At 38.6% G+C, this 25441-nt stretch overlaps 2 protein-coding genes across 7 annotated transcripts in view; one reads left to right on the top strand and one right to left on the bottom strand.

The window, feature by feature from the left end:
- Positions 1-545: 545 nt before the first annotated feature.
- LOC116724962 (secretory carrier-associated membrane protein 1) lies at positions 546-15487 on the top strand. 4 transcript variants are annotated; one of them, XM_032570758.1, is made up of 9 exons: positions 546-821; positions 5406-5483; positions 6543-6662; positions 7965-8076; positions 9153-9281; positions 12119-12278; positions 12365-12466; positions 13388-13505; positions 13577-15487. In XM_032570758.1, exons 1-9 carry the CDS (start codon positions 765-767, stop codon positions 13724-13726), a joined length of 1026 nt encoding a protein of 341 aa, XP_032426649.1. In that variant the 5' UTR covers positions 546-764; the 3' UTR covers positions 13727-15487. The 4 variants fall into 4 exon arrangements, with proteins under 4 accessions (XP_032426649.1, XP_032426650.1, XP_032426652.1 ...); XM_032570759.1 differs by having other exon boundaries at positions 552-821; positions 6555-6662; XM_032570761.1 differs by lacking the exon at positions 546-821 and adding an exon at positions 3861-4215.
- Positions 15488-20991: 5504 nt separating this feature from the next.
- Positions 20992-25441, bottom strand: part of lhfpl2a (LHFPL tetraspan subfamily member 2a) — a 50581-nt gene continuing 46131 nt past the window's right edge. For all 3 annotated transcript variants that reach the window (XM_032570763.1, XM_032570764.1, XM_032570765.1), the window contains one exon: positions 20992-22327. In XM_032570763.1, coding sequence (XP_032426654.1) covers positions 22071-22327 — 257 coding nt within the window. In that variant the 3' untranslated portion in view covers positions 20992-22070. The remainder of the gene's footprint in view (positions 22328-25441) is intronic.

Here is a 25441-nt window from a genome sequence, read left to right as displayed (position 1 = left end):
GCTTCAGCTGCAGGGCGGCCATAGATATACAGCGACTAGAGCGTGATGCAAGAGAAATAACCATGTTGACAAAAGTTCAGTATTAAATTAAAAATCCACTGACATAAAAACATTCAGTATATATATATATATATATATATATATATATATATATATATATATATATATATATATATACACACACATTAACAAACCGTGTTTAATACTTTCATTCTTACAGACAAATTAATTACTGATGCATTTGAGTAAATATTAACAGATTTATCTGTGTATTTTTATTTTATTTTTTAATTGTGGGTCTTTTGGTTATCTTTACCATCAGCAGTAAGTTAATAAACGTTCTAGATTCAAGAGGTTTTGAATAGTAACATTAAAATCTGAAATATTTCCGAATTAAAAAGCAGACTTCGCTTCTTTTCCCCCCATGCGACTGGGAATTACGTAATGCGCAAGAATAACATCCTATTAGGAGAATTTTTGCCAGACGTGAATACCTTTTTCTTTTTTTTTCTTTTTTTTACGTGAATACCTTTTTCCTTTGTGTTTCCCCTCTGTGACGTTTCTGCACTTCCGCCTGACGTGTCCTCGTGTCACGCTGGATCCGGCGTTTCTGGACCCGTCAACATTTTCCCCTCACCTCCACCTGTCAGTTGTTTCGTCGGCTGCCTCAGAGCCACTTCACCCGGCTTTCAGGTGTAAATATCACCAGAACCACTAACACATTAGACGGACCCGGACGGAACCGACGGCCATTCAGCGGAACAATGTCCAGCTTCGACAGCAACCCATTCGCGGACCAGGACTTTAGCAGCCCGTTTCAGGTAACGCTGGCCGGCTAAGTTAGCTGCTCTAGCCGCTGTATTCATACAACATTTATAGCAACTACATGGCGACACGTAAGACGGGAAAGTTTGGTACCGACTGGGTTCTGTGAAGGCACTGGAATAAAACTACTTGAATGTGAAGCTTTATACGAATTATAGAAATATAAAGCAGGTGTTAGCGCTAACTCAGACCGCAACATCAACAGGTATATACGCACTTAGTTTTTCACATTTGACTTGATTCACTTAATTCATTTATACACAGAATTATATGTTTCTAAAGAAGCTTAACGAAATATTAAATACTCGAGTGATGAGGAGGAACTCAAAACAAAGCAGAGCTATGAGCGCATATTGTCTTTGTATCAAAATGTCCCCCGTTTCTTCTGTCTAGTGTGGAGACAGCTTGCGTTTGATCAGGTGCACTTTGACCTTTAAGCTCCGACCTTCCCTATAAGTCATATCTGATGGTACAAACGGGCATCAATTGTTTGTTGCGGATGTTTTTGGTGAACCTGAAATTCAAAAGTTATTAAAAAGAAATTTGTGACTGATTTAAAGAGGGGGCCTAATTCCTAAAAGAGTTCCCACCCAGGGCTGGATTTAGAAGGATAAGGGCCCCCGGGGTTGGTTAGTTTTGGTGCCCTGTCCACAAATAAATAAATAAATGAAGCATTTTACTTATGCAAAGTTCTGTGCACTAATAGATAGACTTCTACATTAGCATGTTTGAAACGTCCCATGTAAGATAGTTGGTCCCAAAAAGAAAACTATAACTTACGAATTGTCAAATGTACATGTATACATTGATAAAAAATTTTAACAAAATTAAAACAACACGTTTCACTTGAGTTTATGGGTTTCATATAAAGTACAATGCTTATTAAAAAAACAAAAGAGAAGAAAAAAGTCTAAAACTTTGAGCCGCCCCAAAACTTTGGGTCCTGGGCTACCGCCCATATTGTCTCAAAAGTATAAAACAGATCAGCTATGCTGTAATCCATTCAGACTTTCTTTGGGTGTCATTCTGTCTTGAAGCCTGAATGAATGATCTGTGTTTCATCTGACTTCATATTTAAACTACTCACACTTATTGGAAATGGCTAACTTTGAGTGTTATTCCCTCAGTAAAACCATTCACAAGGAAGAGTGTCGTAGTAATCATGAGCTTGTAGAGCTTACGTGTAGTTAAAGCAGTAAAATGTATAAACTTACTATCTTCATCGCAGTATCACTGTGTACAATATTGCTTTTGAACAAGGACTGCTTGCTTGTTTTGTAGCATGTTATATTGTATATTGTATGCAAATTCTGCATTCCAACAATACTAAATAAACAAAAGAAAAGAAGGAAATGGTATTTAATTTAAATAAATATCATAACTTTATTAGCCCATAGTATTGCCATTGCATTTGGATCCTGGTGCATTTCTATAACAGAAGTCACAGTCAACAAAGTGGAAAAACTTTGAACTCTTCTGACAATTTTCCCACATCTGTCGTTTTTAGGGCACACACAATGTTTGGCTGCCTTTCTAACGTTACCAAACAGTTAATAGATAATTATGGTAGTAATTATAATGATCAAATTAGTTCACATCATCGTCTACCCTAATTCCTTTTTAACAGAAGAAGTCGCTTTTAAGTTTTGTCTGGTTTTAGATTCTCATTGTATTTATAATCTAAAGTGCCAGTGTAATCACACAAAAGAAATCAGTTAAAAACCTAAAACATCATCAGATTGCTTTCATTGTAAACAAAATCAGCAATTATTCCTGCTTCCTCGTGAAGAATATGAGCATTATGAGTAAGATGGATAATTACAACTGTAAGATTTTTATCTATAACACTTGTTATAATGTAGAAGAAAGAGAATAAACACTACAAAATTTAGCAGTTTATTGTGCAGAAGATTGCCCCATTTTACGGTTTTGCTCTTTATAGAGTAACTCTGAGCTTTTAGCTTGTTGCTTATAACAGTGTTGCCTTGTCATGAGATGGGTGGCTCTCCCTTCGTTTTCTCTGCATAGGTCTCTGGATTTTTCACTGTCCTAAATATTTAAAATATATTCTGATTTGTGTTTCTTGTAGGCAAAGGAAAAGTGTAGTATCCATGCTTCAGCCAGCTGGCCGGCAGTGCGCGTCTCCATCCTGTCTCATTAAATTAACTTAAAACCAACAGTGTGGAAGAATAGGCCTGTCATGATAACAAATTTTGCTGGATGATAAGTTGGGATAAATGATAATATTCCTCTTTTCAGACCATTTTCAAGTAATGTAATGAAAGAACACATTCCCAAATATCAGTAAATTTTCAATTCTAATGAATATTTAAACACAGGAACTGGAAGACATTTTAACTATCCAAAATAAATAAACAAAACATCAGAAACAGCAAATGAAATGATGAAGATTCTGTAAACAAAATTGTCCTTCAACAAAAAGAGCTAGTTGAGACCAAAGCACCAGACTGAAGACTTTTTGCCGTCCAGTTTTTGATATAAAGAGAGAAAAGAGGAAAACAAACGATAATCATGCAAATGGAAATTATTGAGCTCGATTTAATTCACCGTGCCATTTACTGATTTATTGCTTCCTGCAACACACCTAGCAAAGAACGGAAAATGTTTGAAGACTTTTGCAACCGTGACACGATTTTCAGCTTTGAAAATTAACGACTTAATATGAAAATTAATCAAATGTCGTCATCATCGAATGATGACGTACCCAGTAAATTATTCATTTCCTTCATTTCCCGATCCTGCGCTCTACTGCCTCATGTCGTTCATCTGCTGGCTAACGCCATAACGCTCAGAGCCATCATCAATACTTCATGGAATCATATGGTGGCATTATTGGCGACATATGGGGAGAATTGACCCTCTGGTCTTTGACTGTTTTGTCCTATTTCTCAGAAAGTAGGCTAATTAGACTCTGTCAGGTTTTGTAATGATGGAGATCTCACATCACAACTCTCTGCGGCTTGCTCGGATCCAGGAGATGGTAGAACGTTTTACGCACTTCTACATTAAAAACAGTCTCCATGATGGAGGCATGCAGCAGGCAGAGCGTGCCAGATGATCTTTTGATGTTCCAAAAGAAAAAGGACAAAAAAAAAACACAGTTAATTTGCATTGGGTGCGTGGAGCCAGGCGGTAGGACGGCATTAAAATTTAAACACAGTGTACACTAAAAAATTAACGACAGCGCTCCGGTGACGCCTCGTTTGCATGCGGAAGAGCTGCTGCGAGACATTTAAGAGTCAGGGAGAGACAATAAGAGGACATCACCGGGACTGGATAAGGCTGGCACTTCAGGAATAACCCAGATTGGATGTTTGTTTCCAGCAGCCATTTGAATGACACTAGCGCGAGGCTAACCGGCAGCTCATGGTAAGCTAATTATGAAACAGTGATATATGTCTTCAACAGTTGCGTGCGGGGACGAAGATTTTAATGCAAATGCATGTATACTAGGGATGTGCGATGTGGGTTGAAAATAAAGTTTTTTTTATTTTGTCTAATCATTTCCGGTTTTAATTGATTTTGTTTGCTTCTGTTTTGGGGACCCGAAACCTGTGACGCACGCGTCCGTGAGTCGCGCGCTTTACTCCTACACCTCTGCCGTGCCCAAACGACGCAATTTTATCAAATAATAAAGTCTTAAATTTATGAGAGAAAAAAAATATTTTGAGGGGGAAAACACCCTCCGTTATCAGGAGCTCCTCAGTTCGCGTTGTTTGTTCTTCGAAATAGATTCAGTCGTTTACAGAATCGTTTCAAAGTTCTGCTACTAATAATAATTAAATGCTAATGTATTTAAAGATTCAACATTTCTATTTAGTATTACCTGTAAAACCTGTACACAAGTATAACTTGACAAGAACCTCAACATTCTTCATGTAAATTTTTTTGTTATTTTTTTGTGTTGGAGGTCTCCTAAAATTACGACATGATTCTTCTAATTTTACAAAGGTATTTGTGTAATACGAATTTTTTCATGTTATAAAAAAACAAAAAATCTAATATACCGTCAGAGTTTACATGAAGTACAAATGGAAGCTGTAAAACACGCTTGTCAAAGAAGATGTTCAGCCAAATCACGATTTTCCAAAAATTAAATCTTCAAAAACCAAAATTTCGAGTAATTGATAAAATCAGTTTTTCGCCTTGCCCTAAATTATCCATATTTCTGCTTTTTTTTTTAAAAAAAAATTTTTATTTCACTCAGGAGACAGCTGTCATTTCTTAGCAATCAAGAGGTATGATAGTTTTGCAATTCAATAATTAGCTAAATTCTTGTGAGAAACGTGCCAGATGGTGTTCCTCTTTCTATTTGTTGGAAGCGGCTAAAATAATTTGCCCTCCTATTCGAACTCAAAAGGCCGACTATTTTTATTTTCTCTTGTGAAAATCATTGAGATGATCTTTTCTAAATATTTCTGCAGAAATATTGAATTATAGACTAGTTTTGTTTGAACAAAGCGAGCTCTCATATCCTCTCTCATGTTACTTTTCAGAATCCAAATCTAGTGATATATTTGAAAGCAATGCCACATGAAAGCCAATTGTTTTTGTTTCAGGATCCATCGGTGACACAAGCAAGACAGACGGCCACTGCAGGGCCAGAGGAGTACAACCCCTTCTCAGATGCCAAACCAGTGAGTCTTTGAACACTCATAGATTTGCATATACTGATAAATATATTTTTTTTCTCTGAATTGATCCCTGATGCTCACTTGTTCCAAGTTAAAACCTGTAACCACACTTGTCATCTTCTCTTATCAAGGCACAGCACATACAGGTTTAAAATTTAGATTATTTCTGCAAAAATGTTGACTCTGTTGGGGCTGAAATGATTAATCGATAATTGAAATTCTGGTCAACTAATTAAGTAACTGGTTAATCGTTAACTACAGCAAACAGGCTCTAAAAAAAAGACCATTTGCTGAAAGAACAAAGAGCTACTCTCTTCATTTGGAGATGTATGACTTTTGCTAAAATCATCCACATATGCCATTATTGCTGAAAAATAGAGGAAACAAGCAAAAACAAAGCTGTAATGCTGAATGTGTTCTTATAAAATGGATTTTTCAAACTGTTTTGTGTTGATATTTTCTGTGAAATATTCCATCAGAATGAGTCATTTCAGCAGTTCCCCGGAGGGAATTGGTTCGCCGAGTCTTATCAGATTTTTACTGTCCTATTGGAAGACTTTATCTAAAAACAAATTCAAGAAAATACCCTGAGCCACAGCTGAAATGTCATAAATCAGAGACTGACTTCACATTTTAAAAACAGGGACATAAACGGGTTCAGATTTCTCCTCCCTTAGCTATTATTTTTGAATCGTTTGCTCCACTCCACGCAGCATTACTTTTTTAATTTAATCTTTTTTAAATGTTATTGTTTTATTTATATTTAACGTGCTGTACTTTTGAGGTGTTTTTTCTCCCTCATCACTAATTAATGATGAGGGAAGTTAGTGATGTGAACATGTTCACACCATGTTCAGAAGGTGTGATCGTGCTGATAACTAACAGATCGGCATGTTCGCCATTTGAAGAAACATTAACTTCCTCATTTACTTGCAGCAGGTTTTTTTTTTTTTTGAGAGCATTTGTAACCTACAAATTTTTGCCATGTTACCTCACTGTCGGACAGTGTGAGATAGTGGCGATCTCACAAAAAAAAAACTTAAATGGCTGTTTCCTCTTTTGGTTCCTGTGCAGAGCCCTGCAGGTATGGCTCCCAGGAGTGCAGGCCCCGGGGCCACCACACAGCCTGCCATCATGAGGGCCTCAGAGGAGCCTCCAGCCTACTCACAACCTCAGGCGCAGGTACAACAATAACAAAAACTGCATGTTTTGTTTTTCTGTAGTTTTGCCGCAGGTTTCCAGTGTGAGGAAGCCAAACAGCCCCCAGCATCACTGAGCCACTTCTATGCACTTCATAGAACAAAATTCCAGTGTTGTATAGTAACGAAGTAAAAATACTTCACTACTTTACTTAAGTATATTTTGGAGTACTTCATACTTTCCTCGAGTATGAAAATTTTTGATGACTTTCACTTTTACTTCACTATATTTCCGAACTTAATTGCGTACTTTTACTCCGATACATTTTCAATGTGTGGTTTAGTTACTCGTTACAAAAAAGCGAGAGAGAGAAACAAAGTGTTTTGACCCCACCTACTGATTAGCAAGTAGGCTACCGAACAAAGTCCGTAGCCTGCTTGCCTGGGCTTGTTCATCACCTCCAATAGGATACACCTGTTTCGCTTCTCCCATTGTTGGGGAAATCAGAAATCAGAACACAGAAGAGTGCTGCCCGCACTGACGCGGCTCAGGGATTACGTGACACGCAGCGCCGTGCCCTATAATGCACTGTAAGCTATGTAATGTGTTTGAGGCAGTTGACCAAAATCCCGGACAATTTTTAAATTCCCCCCGGACATCTTTTTAGGTCTGAAAAGTAGGACATGTCCGGGAAAAAGAGGACGTCTGGTCACCCTAGTTCAATGGGGGACAGAAGCCATAGCGATAGCAATTTAGACTAAATTTAACGAATATAGGAAAGGCATGCAAGTTCAAAACCACAAACCATTAACATGCGCTACTCTTTAAAACTGGAACAATTTATTAGCAGGTTTCATTTTGCCTGCACTTGGTTGGGTACATTATTTTAAGTTTATTTGACAAGTTTACCAAAATATAAGAAATGTCATTCACACTTGCCTTGTTTTACTTTTTACTTGTACTTTTCATTACATTACTTGAGTACATCCATTTTTACAGTAATTTCCATACTTAAGTACAAGACGTTTCAGATACTTTAAGACTTTTACTCAAGTAACATTTCAGTCAGTGACTTCGACTTTTACCAAAGTCGTATTTTGGAGAGGTACTTGTACTTTTACTTGACTCTGAGATTTCAGTACTTTATACAACACTGCAAAATTCCCGAACCTCTTTTGGCTGAAATTTGTCCGGTGGCATCTCAATGCTGCAGGAGGCAACGTTTGTGAAGAGAGAATTTAGGTCTAATCTGCAGGAGTAACAACAGAAAAACACAAGCAAAAGCAGAAGAACCCAAAATGTTTTCCGGCGTGTTGATGGATTCCTTCTGGACTGTGCTTGCAGGAGTCGTCAGGAGCAGCTTCTGAGCTTCTGCGGAGGCAGGAGGAGCTGGAACGGAAGGCGGCGGAGCTGGACCGACGGGAGAGGGAGATGCAGTCCCTCAGCGCGTCAGGAGGTCAGAGTGACAGAGAAGAGTGTGATGTTTTGTAACTCTGCAAAAATATCTTTGCCAAACATTTATTTTCCACACAATGTCCTCTCTTTAGCAGCAAAATTTTTTTTTTGTTTGACAACTTGGTGTAAGTTAGATCAGTGTTTTTCAAAATGGAGGAGGGCATTGCAGAAAGTTGGAGGGAAGATGAGGAAAAAAGGAAGAAAAAGAATCTTATAAATTATTTTCATCCTAACTATAATTTTTAAAATAAAATCTAATCTATTTTTCAATAATTATTGAATGACTATTAAATTAAATTACAAATGATTAAATAATAAATATTATTTTTCCATGTTCATCGTTCTGATTGGCGACCAGCCAAATTTATCAAGCCACTTTGCTCCTCAAGCTAGCTTAGCGTAGCGCGCGGGAAATGGAAAAGTTTCTGACAAGAAAACAACAGAAGGGACCATCCAGCAAGAACTGTGGGGATGAAATAAAATTTTAAGTGATTAATATAAAACACCACACATGATCTTATAAAAACAGAATGTCTATGGTCAGAAGCTACTTCAAATTTGCTGTAATACAGACCGCTACAGGAGATCTTTCCTGCCCACAGGCATCACCATCTATAACAACACTGAAGTATTTTTGAATTAATATGAGCTACAGCAAAATTTTATTTGAATTATCAAAAAAGGGGATTGTGGTAAAAATCTTTATCATCAGATAATATATTCTCATGTGAACAACAGATCATTAAAGACATAATATTACATTAAAATGTTCCACCACAAAACTCTTGGCCAAGTAAAATCAGAAGGTATGAGGTGGCTTTTATGCCAAAATTAAAGTATTAATTATTAAATGGTGAATAAAAGTGAGAAAAAAACATTCTTATACTTGATGTTCAAATATATTGAAGCATTTTTTGTGGCTTTGGCTGTTTGGGGAGCCATGGCATAGAAAAGTATATAAACCCCCTGACTCATATAATCACATTGAGAATTAAAGGATTCTCAGATCCGTCTTTTCTTTGTAACTGTTTTTGTTACATTATGAGCTTCTAATTAACTGTATGTTGATTGATCCAGGCAGGAAAAACAACTGGCCTCCTCTCCCGGAGAAGTTCCCGGTGGGGCCGTGTTTCTACCACGACATCACCGTGGATATTCCTGTCGACTTCCAGAAGACGGTCAAAATCATGTACTACCTCTGGATGTGTGAGTGGCTTCTCACCTTTTAGGATTTACAAACCCTTAACAACTCTTTTTCACATTTAGAGCTGAGATGATTAATTGGATTAGTCGTGATGAATCGGTTATTGAAATAATCGTCAGCTTTTTTAGTAATCAATTAATTGTTAACTGGAGTATAGATACTCTAAAAAAAGGGCAAATTGCTGAAAGGACAAGACACTCAAAGCAGTTTAAGCAGAAACTGTACAAAAACACACACAGTTTTGCATTTATGATAATAAAAAAAACCTTTGCCTGTAAATATATGCTACCCAAAACTTCTCCAGTGGCGTAGGTTTAGCTTCATCCTGTTCAGATTCGCATGTATTAATAATATTGTATTTAAAAAAAAACTTAGAGTATATGCAGAATGTGCCAATTTTTAAAATTTAATTAATTGTCTGAATAATCGACAGATTAATCGATAACTGAAATAGACCTAAGTCTAATTGAGGGTTTGGTGGCAAGATTTTAGAATTGATGTTCAGAAACAATCTTCTAGCAATTTTACAATTGTGCTTGAGCTATTTTGTAAAGAGCAGACGGATATAATCCTGGTAAAAGGAGATTCTACAAAGGCCTGACTCAGAAAGTTTGAATTTTGATGAATGAATGAATTTTAAAAACAATGCAAAATTTTCGCCTTCACTACACAATTAGAGCCTGATTGAGATACTTCTGGGTTTTTTTTCCAATTACAAGATTAAACTCAAATGAGTAGAATAAATACTCAATATTACCAGAAGTAAATATTAAAATTATGAGAAAAAGTAGTTTTAATGAGAGCACATTTTTAATAGTTATCAACATCTGATGTAACCATCTTTCTTTGAAATGATAATTTCATGTCCTGGTGCTGATACTAATTTCATCCTCATGTTCTATCTAGTAGATGACCCATTAGTTACTTTAAACCAATGATAAAGTGTAACTTGACATTATACTCCACATTTCCACGTTTTGACTGTTTTTCATGGAGGAATTCTCATCAAATTACTGCTTCATCCACCTAATATACAACCTTATTCTGTTTTTTTCTGGTAATATTGACTTTATTCTCATGTTTTATTTAGTATTGACTTTACTGTAGTCTACTTTATTCTTGTATAATTATGAATTTATTGTCAAACAACTGTTTTACTCACAATATTATGACCTTGTTCTCAAAATTAAAAACTGTTTATTCTTCTAAGCCTGCCGCTAATAGTCGGTGTATTAATGATAATACAAACTGCTCCAATAAAATACATGTACAGTAAGATTGTGCTTGTAAGATGAAAGAAACGAGAACAAAAGTAGTCCAGGGGTATGAATACTTTTTACAAGGCACTGTGTTGTTGTTATCGTCTTCACTGGGGGTTTACTTAAGTTAAACAGAGTCTCAGCTGTTTAGGCCAAGCGGCTCTCGTCCATCTGAATAAAAGCTGGGATCCTGCAGCTGCTGTGTGAGTGTAAACTAGAAGGTGAAGGACTTGGTGTGGAATTCAGTCGCCACATGACAAACGCGTGTTGTGTGATCATGTGGTCGGATGAAAGGAGTGGGTCAGATGATTCCTTAAAGGTCGCTCCATTCTACACGCAGACCTAAAAGAGAACAAGTCAGAATAGTATTCAGTAAAATGCTTTGTTAAGCCAACCAGCTGGAGTTTTTTTTGTTTTTTTTTTAAATTGAGGCGCATTAAAACAGGACTCTCTCTTGAGTCTGCTCTCCAGCAGCCTTGTGTCATATTCCACACCGTGACATGAAATCCCAGAGTCAGACAAACTCTGTGCTTTTCGTAGTGACGCCTATTAGGACTCATAAAGCAAATGCTAATGAAAAATTAAGTGCACCTGTTTTGTTTCCCAAACCAACATGTTGAAATATTAAGCAACCATTTTCTTCTGCCCACTAGGGATTATTGATTAATGAATTAATCTAAAGTTGATTGATCGTATTGTTCAATTAGCGATAATTTGATAAGCAGCCATTTTCTTTAAACTCTTGTTTGCTCTTGTACAAAGAGGGCCTTATTTTCATAACATATAGGGCTTAATTTTTCATAATAAGCTGGGTTTTTTAAATTTATTACTTTTTTTAAGTCATCAAATTTTAACATTATTTTGTGAGCTGTTTGAAAAACTGACCGAATAAACAGAAAATGGTGGTTTTCTCACATGATTAAACTCACACTACAGGAACTTGTTGTGTTCTTCTGCTGTAGAGAAATAAAAGATGAAAAGAATAGATTATTTGAAGCACTGAATTCCCCATGAACAGAGAGCTGTTCAATCAGAAGTACCGTCTGGAAGAAAAGCTAAAACTTTGCTCCTTAAAGTGCATTAACTCACGACAGACCTCAGAATCGACCTTGCTTATTGGCACCATGTTTTCGTAGCGCAGCAGTAATTTCTGAATGAGAAGTTGACGCTGCATCGTCATGCAGGTCAGGTGAATGAGCGCTATTAAAAGTCCTAACTTTAAAAACTTGGCGAATGTTCATATTTTAAATTAGAACAGTATAAAGTGCCTTCTGCATCCCACACAGAGCTCTGTTCAGACCGTTTCTCTTACCCATTATGCTACGACACCGCCATCGTTATTCTTGTATCCGCTGGCTCTACTTAAGAATGACCAGCGGTGCCCTCTCCTGGATGGAGGCCAAACTACAACACTTAAAGAAGGTCTAAGCGAACATTATTAGTTAATTGACTGGAATTCATTCTGACCTAACATGCTATTAGTTGATAGTTAGTCGGAAGTCAATTAATTGTTTGCATCCCAAAAGTCTTACAGTCCCAGTTTCAGTAAACGCTCCTTCATCCTCCTATCCTACTTTCAGTTCACGCTGGGACGCTGCTGGCCAACCTGGTGGGCTGCCTGGCCTGGTTCTGCGTGGACCCAACACGCGGAGTGGACTTTGGCCTGTCCATCCTCTGGGTGCTGCTCTTCACGCCTTGTTCTTTCGTCTGTTGGTACAGACCGCTTTACGGAGCATTCAGGTAAACAGATCTGGAAGAAAAGACAAACAGTACAGGCGATGTTTCCTCTGTCTCACTCATTTTTTTTCTCTTTGTTCTTCCTGCAGGAGCGACAGCTCTTTCAGATTTTTTGTCTTCTTCTTTGTGTACATCTGTCAGTTTGGAGTCTACGTCCTCCAGAGTATTGGTATTACTGGCTGGGGTGCGAGGTGAGACGATAAGGTCAAACATTTTGTGTTTTCAGCAGAATGTAGTTCACTTATATAGGAGGATTATGACTAAATGTTTCTGTATCACAAGAAATTCACAAAAAGGGGAGTATTTTTTTTAATTTTTTTTGCATTTGGTAGCAGATTTATATTCTGATGGAAATTTGTGGCAAAACTTGAAAATTGCTGTTCACAATCCAGACAGCTTAGACATAAGGTTGTTTATGTCTATTTTGTAAATGACTACAGGCACAAATTAGACTTTCTAGATCTGCCCAGCTGGTGGCGACGTACCCCAAAACGCATCTTGAACTGACAACAAACACAAGTTTAAAAAGGGTGCATTCACACTAGCACTGTTTAGTCCACTTTAAGCAAACTCTAGTTGGTTTGCCTAGAAAGTCTGGTTTGTTTGAGGAGTTTGAATGCTTGATTGAACTCTGGTCCACCTAAAAACCTAGGTCTCTGTTCGGTTGAAATGAGCTGTGGCGCTTCGAAGGCATAAATGGATGCTAAGCATTCTGGAGACCGCTCCAAAAGCAGGAAGTGGTCTGTAGCACGTTTTGCTGTTTTGGGTAAACACGACTAAATCAAATGTCCGGTTCTAGGACTAGCAGAAGAAACGGCTTGTGGTCTATTACCAACGACAAAATAGATCCTACAATCACTAAAATCTGACGCCACTCCATTTCTGTTTACATTTCATGAAGAAGGAAGTTGTGCTCAGTGCCTTCAAATGTTTTTGTGTCGTTTCCTTCAGTTTATCTTTACATTTTGTGGCAAAGTGTAAAGATAAACATGAGTATCTAGTGCAGGAAATTGCATGTTTTTTGGTTTCAGAGCTAGAATGAGTAGTGAAAGAAATGTCACCGTGCCTCTGTAGAGTTATTAATGTTCTGTCGTGCTGTTCCTCCATCTTAGCGGTTGGATCTCGGCTTTGACTGGCCTGAACAAAAGCGTCCCAGTGGGCATCCTAATGATCCTCATTGCAGCTCTCTTCACCTCTCTGGCTGTCCTGTCCCTCATTATGTTCAAGAAGGTAAGCCTCTAACCGATTTGTCCAACCTTTGAGAACGTAGCGGTCAAATTAACCCTCTGGTTGTTTTCCAGATCCACGCGCTCTACCGTACCACTGGCGCCAGCTTCGAGAAGGCCCAGCAGGAGTTTGCCACCGGCGTCATGGCCAACAAGACGGTTCGGACGGCGGCTGCCAACGCCGCCTCCACGGCTGCGCAAGAAGCATTCAAAGAGCAAGTCTAATCAACGTGAAGAGCTCAGTCCCCTCCCGCCGCCCTCTCTTATTGAGCCTCCCTCCAGCTGTCAGACGGGAACTGAGGAGGTTTAACAAGCGGCCTTTGATCTGACATTCGACCACAATCTCAGCCTCAGTGAGAAACAATCACCTGGAACGTTCCTGGGACCCGGCCGTGTTGCGCACTCTGGAACCTCCTCTTAACCACTTAACTGGTGTGCTCGACTTCCTTTGTGTGGGTTCACGTGTGTGTGTGCACGCGCGCGCGCGTGTACGTGTGTGTGTGGCCAAGTTAAATGCTTGTGTGCCTTTTTGGATGTTTGCTGTTGCCTGTAGGATCAGGGACAGATACTTCCTACTCTCTCACTGTCTCTGAGATCTTCGGGGCGTTTTTCCCTCCATTAAGCACTTTGGAATACTTTGACCTCTCGTTCAAATCACTTGACATTAATGAGTTTATTATTTGGTGAAAAGAAAATGCAAAAATGTCTTCTGGTACTTTTAAACTATGCTAAAATCAAAAGGTGCATAACTTAAGACCAGGGACCCCTAGTGGAGGGACTGTGTATTTCTAAAAGATGGATGCTGTGCATTCTAGGTCATGACCTTGTATTTTTCCATCCTTGCTTTTTTATCTCCAAGCTTTAGTGCAAATTCTGGAGTCATTCACCCAAAATCTTAAACTCTCCAATCAAGTCTGTGTTGCATTTTTATACACAGTAGTTAAGCAGATTAAGGTAGTGCAAAAACATTAAATTGAAGAAACGTGTATCAGCAGCTGTAGTGAAACATTGTCCTCTAGATGGCAGTGTTGATTTATCAGCAAACCACAAGTATCTATCCAATCATGACTTCCTCTGTTCATCCAGGGGGTGGAGCCTATCACCTGTCCATCCTATCTTTTCCCCTTACTGTTTTCTTTTTTGTTGTACGTTTTAAAAAAAGAAGCAAGTTTGAAATATTTAACTTCCATTTAATGTCATTTGCTTTGAAACGTTTCTCCTATTTTGTAACAGAAACAGACCTTGGAAAAAATTAACTATTTATCTTTTTTCCTGACATGTTGTTTTGCTTGTATCATTCAGCGTACTCTTTCCATTGTGCAATCCAAAGAACATGGCACTTTAAATTTGGAAGTAAAGTTCAGACTCCGATGAAGACATCAGTTATCAAGCATTGTCAGTGCATTTTATCTTCTAAAAGAAAAAAACATTTGAATATCTATTTTTCTAGAGATATTACGAGCCCCAAGGTGCTTTCCATTGCTTGAATGTCTCCTCGATCACAGTTTGTGTTATGAAGTATAACAGCCGCATAAGCCTTTGAAGGAAGATGTATTAAAAAAAAAAAAAGTCTTTATTTACTGTCCGTCTCCCATCAATGATGTTACTAAGCAACAAGAGGTCATTCATGAAAGAAGGGTATTTATGCATGTTACCTACTGATTTTTTTTATGTGATCAATAATGTGGTAAAACTGAGAGAAGTGCTTAACTTTTATGCTGTGTGTTAATGTAGATGCACAGTGGCTTCAGGTTATTCCTTACAGTCAGCATGGTTTGATATATACACTGGTACTTAAATTATCTCTAAGCCAGTTCTGATGACTGTAGAGGGGGGAGAAGGACTGTATGTATACTTTGTATGCTCTCAGATGGTTTGGTGTCATTTTAAAATGCACACTGGTTTTACCTTCAGTCATGTGTTGAGTAGTTTGAGATTGAGTTTTGTATATTTATTGTTCTAATGAATAAAATTCTCCTTATGGCTTCCATTGTTTCTTTTGCAGCCATATCGACCTAATGTAGTCTGCCTCTGTAAAATGCAAAAATAAATAAAAAGTGGACTTGTAATATCAGCTAACTACCACAGGGGGTCACCAGTTTTCCACCAATGTCTGATTTGACATTGGTGGATTTGACACCCGATTTATTATGAAGCTATTGAGAACAGTCACCACACGGAACACCATGATGTATGTGAAAGATTTTCAATATGCATCATTATCTACACCTTTTCTCGTCTCTGTCTCTATCTGTTCTTGTTTTGAAGTGCTGCAAAGTTGCACTGGACACAGAGTCTGAAATAACCGTAAACTATGTGATTTTATTTTTGGAACAACAAATCGTGACTTTTTATATCGTTTGCGTTTGTTTTTAATCTATGTTTAGAAGTTTAATTTTGATTTTTCATGTTTTGCTTCAGTACATATATATAAATTAACTTGAATTTTAATTGAGGTTGAGATTCGGACTGTTTTTCAGTGTTTGGACAGGCAAATATGAAATCTTTCTAAGAACAAGTCAGTTTATCCCTTATATAATTATAAAATAATTAAACAATGAAACATTATATATATCTCATTTGGACTGTTTTATTTGGGCGGGTTTTACATTGTGTTTCCACTGGAAACTGTCGGACCTGGCAACCCTGCCGAACAGGTGCACGTGTCATGCGCGATAGCGACATGGAGCTTCTACGGCCCGCGTGCCCGGCCACACAGCGACATGAAACCGTTCTGATATTCATCAACTCCGAAGCCCGGTGTAAAAATAATTTCTAGTCTCCTAACACGCTGAATCCGCCCGGACGCCTTGCTTAAATAACTGAAAACTTTTGCGGTCCAACCTGAAATTGTGTCCGTGTTGGCACCTTAACACACCTGTAGAGTATCAGGGCCTAGATTGGGCCAGTAGGCCACTGGAGCGCCATTTGCTACTGGAGCGTTTTGAAATCGCTACGTCTGTTTAAGTAAGTTGTTTGTCGGAACCCTTATTCTAAGTTTTTTTAAATTTTCCTGGTGAAATTATGGAAGCTATTTTTTGTGAATAAACAGAGCAGTGGACAAGGAACGACGGACCTTGGCCTCTCAGCAGCGGTTTGTTGGGCAGCTGGCTTCCCTAAAACATCTGAGGAGAAAAGATGGCCTCTAATACCGTCAGCTGATCGATGATGGACACTGAACCGACCACTACAATCAAGCTGAGGATTCTTCAAGCTGCCTGGGGGTCCACCCGACTCATTAAAGTTAGGTGAGGTCAAGCAACTGCTCCGATGGCGGATCCAGAAGACATCTCTAAGTAAGTGCTGTTGCTGGTTGTTGCTGACAGCCAAAGCACTTTGGCTACTGCTGTGCTGGTTTGTTTTGATTCACTGCGATGAGCCGAGAAGGATTCTGCTTTGCTGAAAATTCTTTTATCTTGAGTTTTTTTCTTTGTTTTGTGCCGTTTTGATGCAACTAGCTTGTTGGAATCTTAAGTTTATGGTTGGAAATGAGTTGTGATGTGAAAGAAAGATGGCTGCCAAAGCTTTGGCGAATACAGTCGAACGACTGCAGGAAGTGATTCAACTTAGTCTTAGTATATATCACTATAATAAACCTTTGTAACATACTTACATATTATTAAAGTGATGATTTATTGTAGCTATATTGACAAATGTTAGTGAAAATATGTTGCTGGGTTAAAATAAGGAAATTCAGTATTTAAATCACAGAATACCTTTTCTTTATTTTTTGTATCTACTTAATCTGTACTTACCAGCAGAGGTGGGGACTCGAGTCACATGACTTGGACTCGAGTCAGACTCGAGTCGTTAAAATCACGACTTGAGACTTGACTTGAAAAAATGCTCAAAGACTCGGACTTGACTTTGACTTTCATGCCATTGACTTGGGACTTGACTCGACTTGAAGCTGTTTACTTGAAAAGACTTGATATTTTTTACTCAAAGTCTTAAAATTTAAAACACATTATTTATAAAGTGGCGTCATTAATTAATTTCACTCACTCCGTATCAATATGCGCAGTCACTATGTTTTTCCTCTCTCCTTATGTATGTGTGTGTACGTAGCTGCAGCACAACCAATCAAATTAACAGGATTTGGACGTTTAAAAAAACGCGGCAAAGCTACAGAGCTCAGGGAACGAAATACGAAATAACCGCTCGAATATGCTTCCGCGAGTAATTTCTTTTGGCTACGTAGGTTATGAACTTTCGACTAAAAAACGAACTGCAACTTGTAAAACATGCAAGAAGAGAATATCGGATGGAGATGCCACGACGTCCAACTTTGTCCGGCATTTGAAGCTTCACAAAGATCGGTAGGTGGCACTTTTCTTTTGCTGTAAGATAGTTGACTTTAGCTAACTTCGTGTTAGCATGTGTACTCCGGGTTAAATTGGTGATGATTTACCATAAATCCGGTCCTTCAAATGCCTCCACAAACAATGTGCACCGTGTTAGCTCAGGAAGCCGGTGGATAGTGAGCGGGGCTCCGGAACAGAAAGCAGATTCTGGACCTGAACACAGGGAACAGAGTCTCTCTGTCCCATCATGATGATGAGCCGGGTCTAGTATCATCTAAGGATGGTTGGTGTATTTGAAGACATCTACGTTGGGAAATTATATTGACAATATATTGTTTACTGCAGTCAGTGCATTAAGTCAACTGTTTTTGACTTAATGCACTGACTGTTAAGTTAAGGCGTGACTGTCACATGTGGCACAGAACCCATTTCCAAGTAGTATAGCTTTGCTGGGAAAAAAAAAAAGACCAAATACAGTGACTGTCCCAAATAAATTTTGTGTTTAGAATATCTGTCCCATATTTACGGAGGACTGAAACTAACATACTTAGAAATAAAAGCAGAAAAATAAATGCACCAGACCTTCCTGAGGTTACTTGTGATAACTTCATTTATACTTATTTCATTTTTTGCAAACTATGATTGTTGTAGTGTTGATGTTTATTTATGAATAGAAGGAGTAAACTGAAGTCAAATGTAATTCATGAATGGCTGTAATTTATTTTCTGACATCTGTTTACTTCTGACAGATTTGAAGAATACCAGATGAATAAGAGGATCACAAATGAACCTCAAATACATATTTTAAAAAGAACAAATGGTCTATTATTTGAATTTTATGTATAATTGCAAATTATAAAAAAATAAATAAATAAAAACGACTCGAAATGACTTGAAATTAAAGGTTCCTGACTTGAGACTTGACTCGACTTTTGCCTTCTTTACTTGAGACTTGACTCGGACTTGAGGACAGAGACTTGAGACTTACTTGAGACTTGCAACACAGTGACTTGGTCACACCTCTGCTTACCAGTATCATCTACTACAGTTATCAGTAACAAATTTTATGCGTGTTCAACAACAATTAAAAGTTAAACGTGAAAACCGATTATTTTTGCGGCAGAATAACGTGCAGTTCATGGGACTTCATTTCTCCTAATGGAGAGATCTGCTGAAGCTGCAGGTCAGAGGTCACAGAGGTAACATTCACACTGTCCACCATCTGGTTTTTAGATTTTAACCTCAAACCAAAGAAGAAAAACCCAAAATAAAAATTTGTGGTTAGAAATTTAGAAATGAGAAATGTTCTCATTTGTAGAAAATGAGAAATTATTAAAGGAAATCTAACATGGTTAGTAGTTTGGAACTCCGCGTCGGCTGAACTCATTATAGGAGCTACTTCTCAGTGCAATGCTGGTGAAAACGTTGTTGAAGTGTTAATAGAGGAGCGATTTTGTGATGACTTCCTGAAGGCGGAGTTTCAGAAAGAGGAGGAGCTTCTTAAAGAAACAGAGACCCAATTTCAGGGCGTTAAATGTCGAAGTCAAATTTCTTTTGAATCGTATTTGATATGTACAGCATTTTTCTAACAACTGAAGGTAACATATTTGCTTGATTGTGCACTATATGCCAAGAAAATACATAATATTTTCTTGGTGCTATTTTAAATGTGTGCTGGTGTGAAATAATTTGCATTTGACATACTAAATGTATGCATTTCTTAGATTTCGTGGTAGATACCTGGGAATAAGCTCTTATACTGTATGTTTTTGCTTTAATGTTACAAGTAAGTTAAGATATTTTATACTAAATATTTAAAAAAATATGGAGTGTGTACTTGTCTGTATGACAAATACATATAGATTTTCTAAAACACTGCAGCTTTGTTCATGATCATGGTGTGACACTGTATTCACACGTAAAAACATTTACATGTTGGGGAAATTTGTAACTAAAATGCAACTTTAAGATACAATTACCCAAGAAACTGAGTTCAGTCATTTTTAAATCATTCACTTCTACAGTGTGTGGCAGCGAGTCCAAATCTTAGAGGAAATTTGAACTTAAAAGTTCAGTCATTTTTAAATCATTCACTCCTACAGTGTGTGGCCGTGAGTCCAAATCTTTCCCGTCAAGGTATGAGAAGAAGCAAAGCGTCAGAGGCTCTGGCTCCTTTCATCCTCGCTTTCTGAAATTGCAAATCAACCCAAAGCGTCTGGGAGCTAATTGGGCCTGACTCTCTGCAGCGCTCGTCAGATTGCACGGTTCATCAAGTGGCCAATCTGGAAGTCATCAGACGCCGTTCGAGCTGAGCTTGCGGCGAGGGAAAGGGGGCTGCGGGGTCGTGCCAACAGCTTCGCTGCTGGCCGTGTGGATGGAGGAACATCTGGGGAAAGAGGCTGCTTGTGTTTTGTGTGTTCATTCACAGAAAAGACAAGAAGCAGGGTAGAACGGGTTTAGAACAGATCTGAAAGGTGTCTTAAGGTTTAAACCAAAAACAGCAATGCAGCCTGGGCTAGACTTTGGAAAGGGTTTACAGGGGCAGTAACCCAGGGCTCCAAAAAAAAAAAAACTATTGCGTTTTCTGTGTATGTTCATGCTAATGTCATGGGCTCATTTTGTATTTAGTGTTTAATACACTAAAGATTTGCTGCTGTTGTATCATGACCTTAAGTGAATGAGAAAATGAGATATTAAACCCAACAAATTTTTATGCCAATGGTCAAAGTCCTTCTTTATGGCAGACATATTTAGCTCTCTGTCCCTGTTGAAGAAAAGCACTCTCTCAGCCTCACACTGCCACCACCATGTTTCACCAGGGGATGGAGTGTCAAAGGACAGCGCAGTGTTCATTTTGTGGCACACATACCAATATTTTGATTTGAGAATCGATTTTAAGAGCATAAAGATTGAGTATTGATATTTTCAGAACCGATCCAAATGTCGCTGTTGGACATACCGGACTACGAAGTGTGATATTATCCTCAGAAACGCAGACATACACTTCAGTTCTGCATCAGTGGAAAAACTGATCACCCACCGGCGGAAAAAAAAAAGAGAAGCCCCCCACACCCTACCCTCTTTCCCACCTCCAATGCCAAACCGAGGTCTCGGCGCTGAGCCGGCTGCTCCGCTTGCTGCATCTCCTCCCTCACACCACCAGATAAACACCCACTACAGACATCATCAGTTTTCCCTTCTCTTTATTAGTTTGGCAGAAACAAATCAGAACAGATACGATACTGCCTTCGACTTGGCACACACACACACACGCACGCACGTATACGCACACACAAACTCCCTGAAACCAGACAGTACTAACAACAGCAATACTTCATTTCCTCGCGTCCTCGTCGTTCAGTCCGAGTCTTTTGTGCAGGGATTCCAGGCGGTCCGACCAACGAGGACCAGAACCTTCTTCACAGAGCGTCCATTGGACCGTCCTCCTGCAGTCCCGAGTGAATCCTTCCCACCAATACATTTCAGCGGTCTACAAAAACATGAATCGTTCAAATAGTACATTCTGGAAGCTCGAACAGGACATCCACTCTGAGCTAAAGGCTGCTTATTCTGACTGAGTAGTGGTTCCCTTGATGAGTTAATACTCACTTGTGGCACACAGTTAAAACAAAAAGAACCAGGTTTGCTGGTCGCGATATTATAACGGCGCATTAGAGCCATTGTAGATTGATTTTTAAAAAAGTAGCTTCGGGCCAAAAAACTTGGAAATTTGAGCATTGAATGTCAAAACTTTACATGAAAAAACTCAGGAATTTTGAGTTTAATAAAGAAAAGTTCCAAAAGTTTTTTTGTTTTGTTTTTTTTCTAGAAAATTTCTGGGGTGTTTTGCAGAGATTTGCTCTTTTTTCCTACCTACAATGGCCCTAATACGTCGCCGTACGATCTGGTGACAAAATCACCAGGTTACAATTTCTTTACATATTTATTTTTTAAGAGTGGCAAGAGTGATGTCATCGGGCCAGCCAAGATCAAGCCGAGCATCATTCTGCAATCATAGCTATGTACAAAATACATATAATCACATTTATTTACAGAACATGTGGCGACAGCAGAGCCACGACATGAATACAATAACAAACACAGCACCTCCTGGTGTCACAGGGACAAAGACGGCAAAGACAAAAAAAAAAAACTAAACAAAAAAAACACTTGGCACTTGCAGATTTCTCCCACATCGACACAAAACAAGAGACGAAATAAGAGTCGATTTTTAGTGGTAAACAATGCCGCGGCTTCTCCAGCCCTCACAGGAGGCAGATCAGGCTCTTGCCCTCCTCGATCTCCTCCTGGACTTTGTCGCTGGACGTGGCGATCTCGGCCTGAGCCGAGAAGACGGCGCAGATGAAGGTGAGAACGGTGCCCCCCATGGCGGTGTAGAAGGCCCAGCCCATGGAGCAGAGCCCGGCGCGGTACGGGGCGGCGTCATGGCCGCAGTACAGCTGAACTTTGTCGGAACCCCAGCCAGCAGGGTACAACATCAGACCCAGAATCAGGAACAGACCTGTGGGAAGACGAGCGGATCGGGTGGTTAGCTTGGAGGGTTTGGTGATTAAACGCAGCTTAAGCAGCAGCCCACTAGTACGACGGTGAATTAGGGTGATTGTAGATAGAAAAGAAGAAAAAAAGAATACATTTCCAATGAAAAACAAGAAGATTTTGAGAATTAGGCTCAGAAATTTTATAGACAAAACAAGGACATTTCTGAGTTTCAAAGGTTGAAAATGTTTTACTTTTGAAACTCGGTTTCAAATCTTTTTTTAGTTTCAATTTTTTTTTATCTGTTCCAAATCCTTTTTGTTTCTAATCTTTTTGTTTCAAAACGTTTTTCAGTCTCAAAACTTTTTTTGAGGTAAAATCTTTCTGTTTCAAATCTTTTCAGTTTCAATTTTTTTATCTGTTTCAAATCTTTTTTTTCAGCTTCAAATATTTTTGTTTCAAAAGGTTTTTTCATATATATATATATATATTAATTAATTTATTTTTTTTACTTTTGAGACGTACAGGAAATGAGGATTTCAGCTGTGATATTTTCACTCCCTCTTCCCCCTCCCTCTGAACCCAGTCTTATTTTGTTTCTGTAATTTAGCTGCATACATAATACGCCGTCATAGACAGGATTGTGGTTATTGCACAAAAATATATGGCATGTGATGTCAAACTGACTTTCTGTTAGATTTATTTATGGGTTTTAGTTTTACATGATGAAGAATGGGAGGAGGGGAAAATATCTAAGTGTGATTTACAGCTCAGATATTGTGATCTGAGAGTTAGTAGTTTGGCAATAAAGTCAAGTTAAGAACCCTAGAAGGAGCTTTACATTTTAAGTGTATGCAGCTCATATTAGAAATATTCACTGCAGGTTTTCATGCCAGGTTTAAGTTCAGGTATGCATTCTTGTAAGATACTATAATGGAAAACAATGTGTACAGGTGAGAAGATGCATTAAAGAAGATACATGGATCAGGAGCACTAAAATATTGATTTTACAGGAGTTCAAACATGTGGCCTTGTTATATTTAATTGATTTGTGTTTGTTTGATTGGCTGGTTTAGAATGCTAGCATGTTCCTAGGCATGTGCATAAGGCCGCAATAGCTAACAACAGCTAATAGGGTAACTAAGTAACTACTGCAGCTTGGTCTAGGAATGACACGTGACCAGATCTGCTGCCAGATATTTGACTAATAAAAATGTAATCAATTGTAGAAAATGTGTTTAAGATGCCTGCTAAACATTAAAGTGTACACCGCTTAAAGAGAAACATGGGATGTCTACTTTCTCCCCAGAATAACTGAACCACATAAGAAATGACAGCAGAATATACAGTTGTGTTCGAAATAATAGCAGTGCCTCAACAGCAGCAAGAAAATCACTGGTTTTATTAACATTTCAAACTCTATACCCCAGATAAGTTTCTGGGGGGTAAAATAAAGGTATAGAAAACCAACAAACCCAACAGGACAGCCATGCATACTGTGGATTCTGTGAAATTGAATGATTAACTGAAAAGGGTGTGTTCAAAAAAATAGCAGTGGTGAGTCCAATTAGAGAGGGCATCAATTAGGGAGGGTATTCTGGGAAAAAAGGGTGTTAACAGGTGATCCGTATTTAAGGATCAAGACAACTGGCATGCTGGCTGTGCATTTCTCCTGAAAAAACAATGAAAATGGGTCGTTCCAGACACTGTTCTGAAGATGAGCGTTTCCTAATAAAAAAATTGATTAAAGAAGGGAAAACATACAAAGAGGTGCAGAAAATCATTGGCTGTTCAGCTAAAATGATCTCAAATGCCCTGAAATGGGAGCAAAAAACTGAAAAACGAGGAAGAAAAAGAAAGACAACCCCTCGAATGGACAGAAGAATAGCCAAACTGGCGAAGACTCAGCCAATGATGGGATCCAAGAGGATCAAGCAAGACCTTCAGTTGACAGTGAGTACTGTGACAATCAGAAGACGTCTTACTGAGGTTAACCTTCCAGCAAGAAGCCCCCGCAAAGTCCCACTGCTGAGAAAAAGACATGTGCAGAAGCGTTTACAATTTGCCAAAGAGCACATTGACTGGCCTGAAAAGAAATGGCATAATATCTTGTGGACAGATGAAAGCAAGATTGTTCTTTTTGGGTCTAAGGGTCACAGGCAGTATGTCAGACGCCCTGCAAACACAGAATTCAAGCCACAGTACTCACTGAAGACCATTAAGCATGGTGGTGCAAGCATCATGATATGGGGATGTTTTTCATACTATGGTGTTGGTCCGATTCACCGCATACAAGGGATCATGGATCAGTTCCAGTACATCAGGATCCTGGAAGAGGTCATGCTGCCATATGCTGAGGAGGAAATGCCTTTGAGGTGGACCTTTCAACAGGATAATGACCCCAAACACACCAGCAAGCGAGCAAAAGCATGGTTCCAGATGAACAAGATTCAACTGATGGAGTGGCCAGCACAATCCCCGGACCTTAATCCCATCGAAAACTTGTGGGCTGACATTAAAAGTGCAGTGCATGAGGCAAAACCAAGAAACGCTGAGGAATTGTGGAATACAGTGCAATTATCCTGGGCTGCAATACCTGTGGAACGATGCCAGAAGTTGGTTGACTCCATGCACCACAGATGTGTAGCAGTCATCGGAAACCGTGGTTTTGCAACAAAATATTAGTTTAGGATACTCAGCTAGGTTCACTTATCAAGAATTTCTTTGTTTGTACAGTACATTTTTGAGTTTCCAAGGAAAGATGGCAACACTGCTATTCTTTTGAACATGCCATTTCTTACTTTATTTGAAATATTATTATTATCATTTAAGTTTTGATGACTTTGCGCAATTGTTTTGCTTTGGAATAGAATGTACTGTGTCCCCAATGTATCTGTGTTCATTAAAGTACAATTTCTTTGAAGAATTTTGACATTTACTCATTTTTCTAAAGGCACTGCTATTATTTCGAACACAACTGTATGTTGCGGAATCAGACATTAATGTAATGTTATGTTCAGTTTGGCTCAGTAAACAAAACTGGAGTTCACCAACTTCTAGCAGCAGAAAACCAGTTGGGGTTTGCCGTTTGCTGTGGTTAGCAACCAAGTTAACTACTATTAGCTACACACTGATTATG

Source organism: Xiphophorus hellerii, chromosome 8 (assembly GCF_003331165.1).
Source record: "Xiphophorus hellerii strain 12219 chromosome 8, Xiphophorus_hellerii-4.1, whole genome shotgun sequence".
Classification (NCBI taxonomy): Eukaryota; Metazoa; Chordata; class Actinopteri; order Cyprinodontiformes; family Poeciliidae; genus Xiphophorus; species Xiphophorus hellerii.
The sequence above is the reverse complement of the archived record's forward strand: the minus strand, read 5'-3'. Positions and strand labels throughout refer to the sequence as shown.

Bases quoted from the DNA above. Each gene is read 5' to 3' on its own strand.
- LOC116724962 (XM_032570758.1), top strand. From the start codon at position 765: ATGTCCAGCTTCGACAGCAACCCATTCGCGGACCAGGACTTTAGCAGC. The intron at 822-5,405 runs GTAACGCTGGCC...TTTTTGTTTCAG, and splicing joins ACTTTAGCAGCCCGTTTCAG to GATCCATCGGTGACACAAGC. The intron at 9,282-12,118 runs GTGAGTGGCTTC...TCCTACTTTCAG, and splicing joins CATGTACTACCTCTGGATGT to TTCACGCTGGGACGCTGCTG.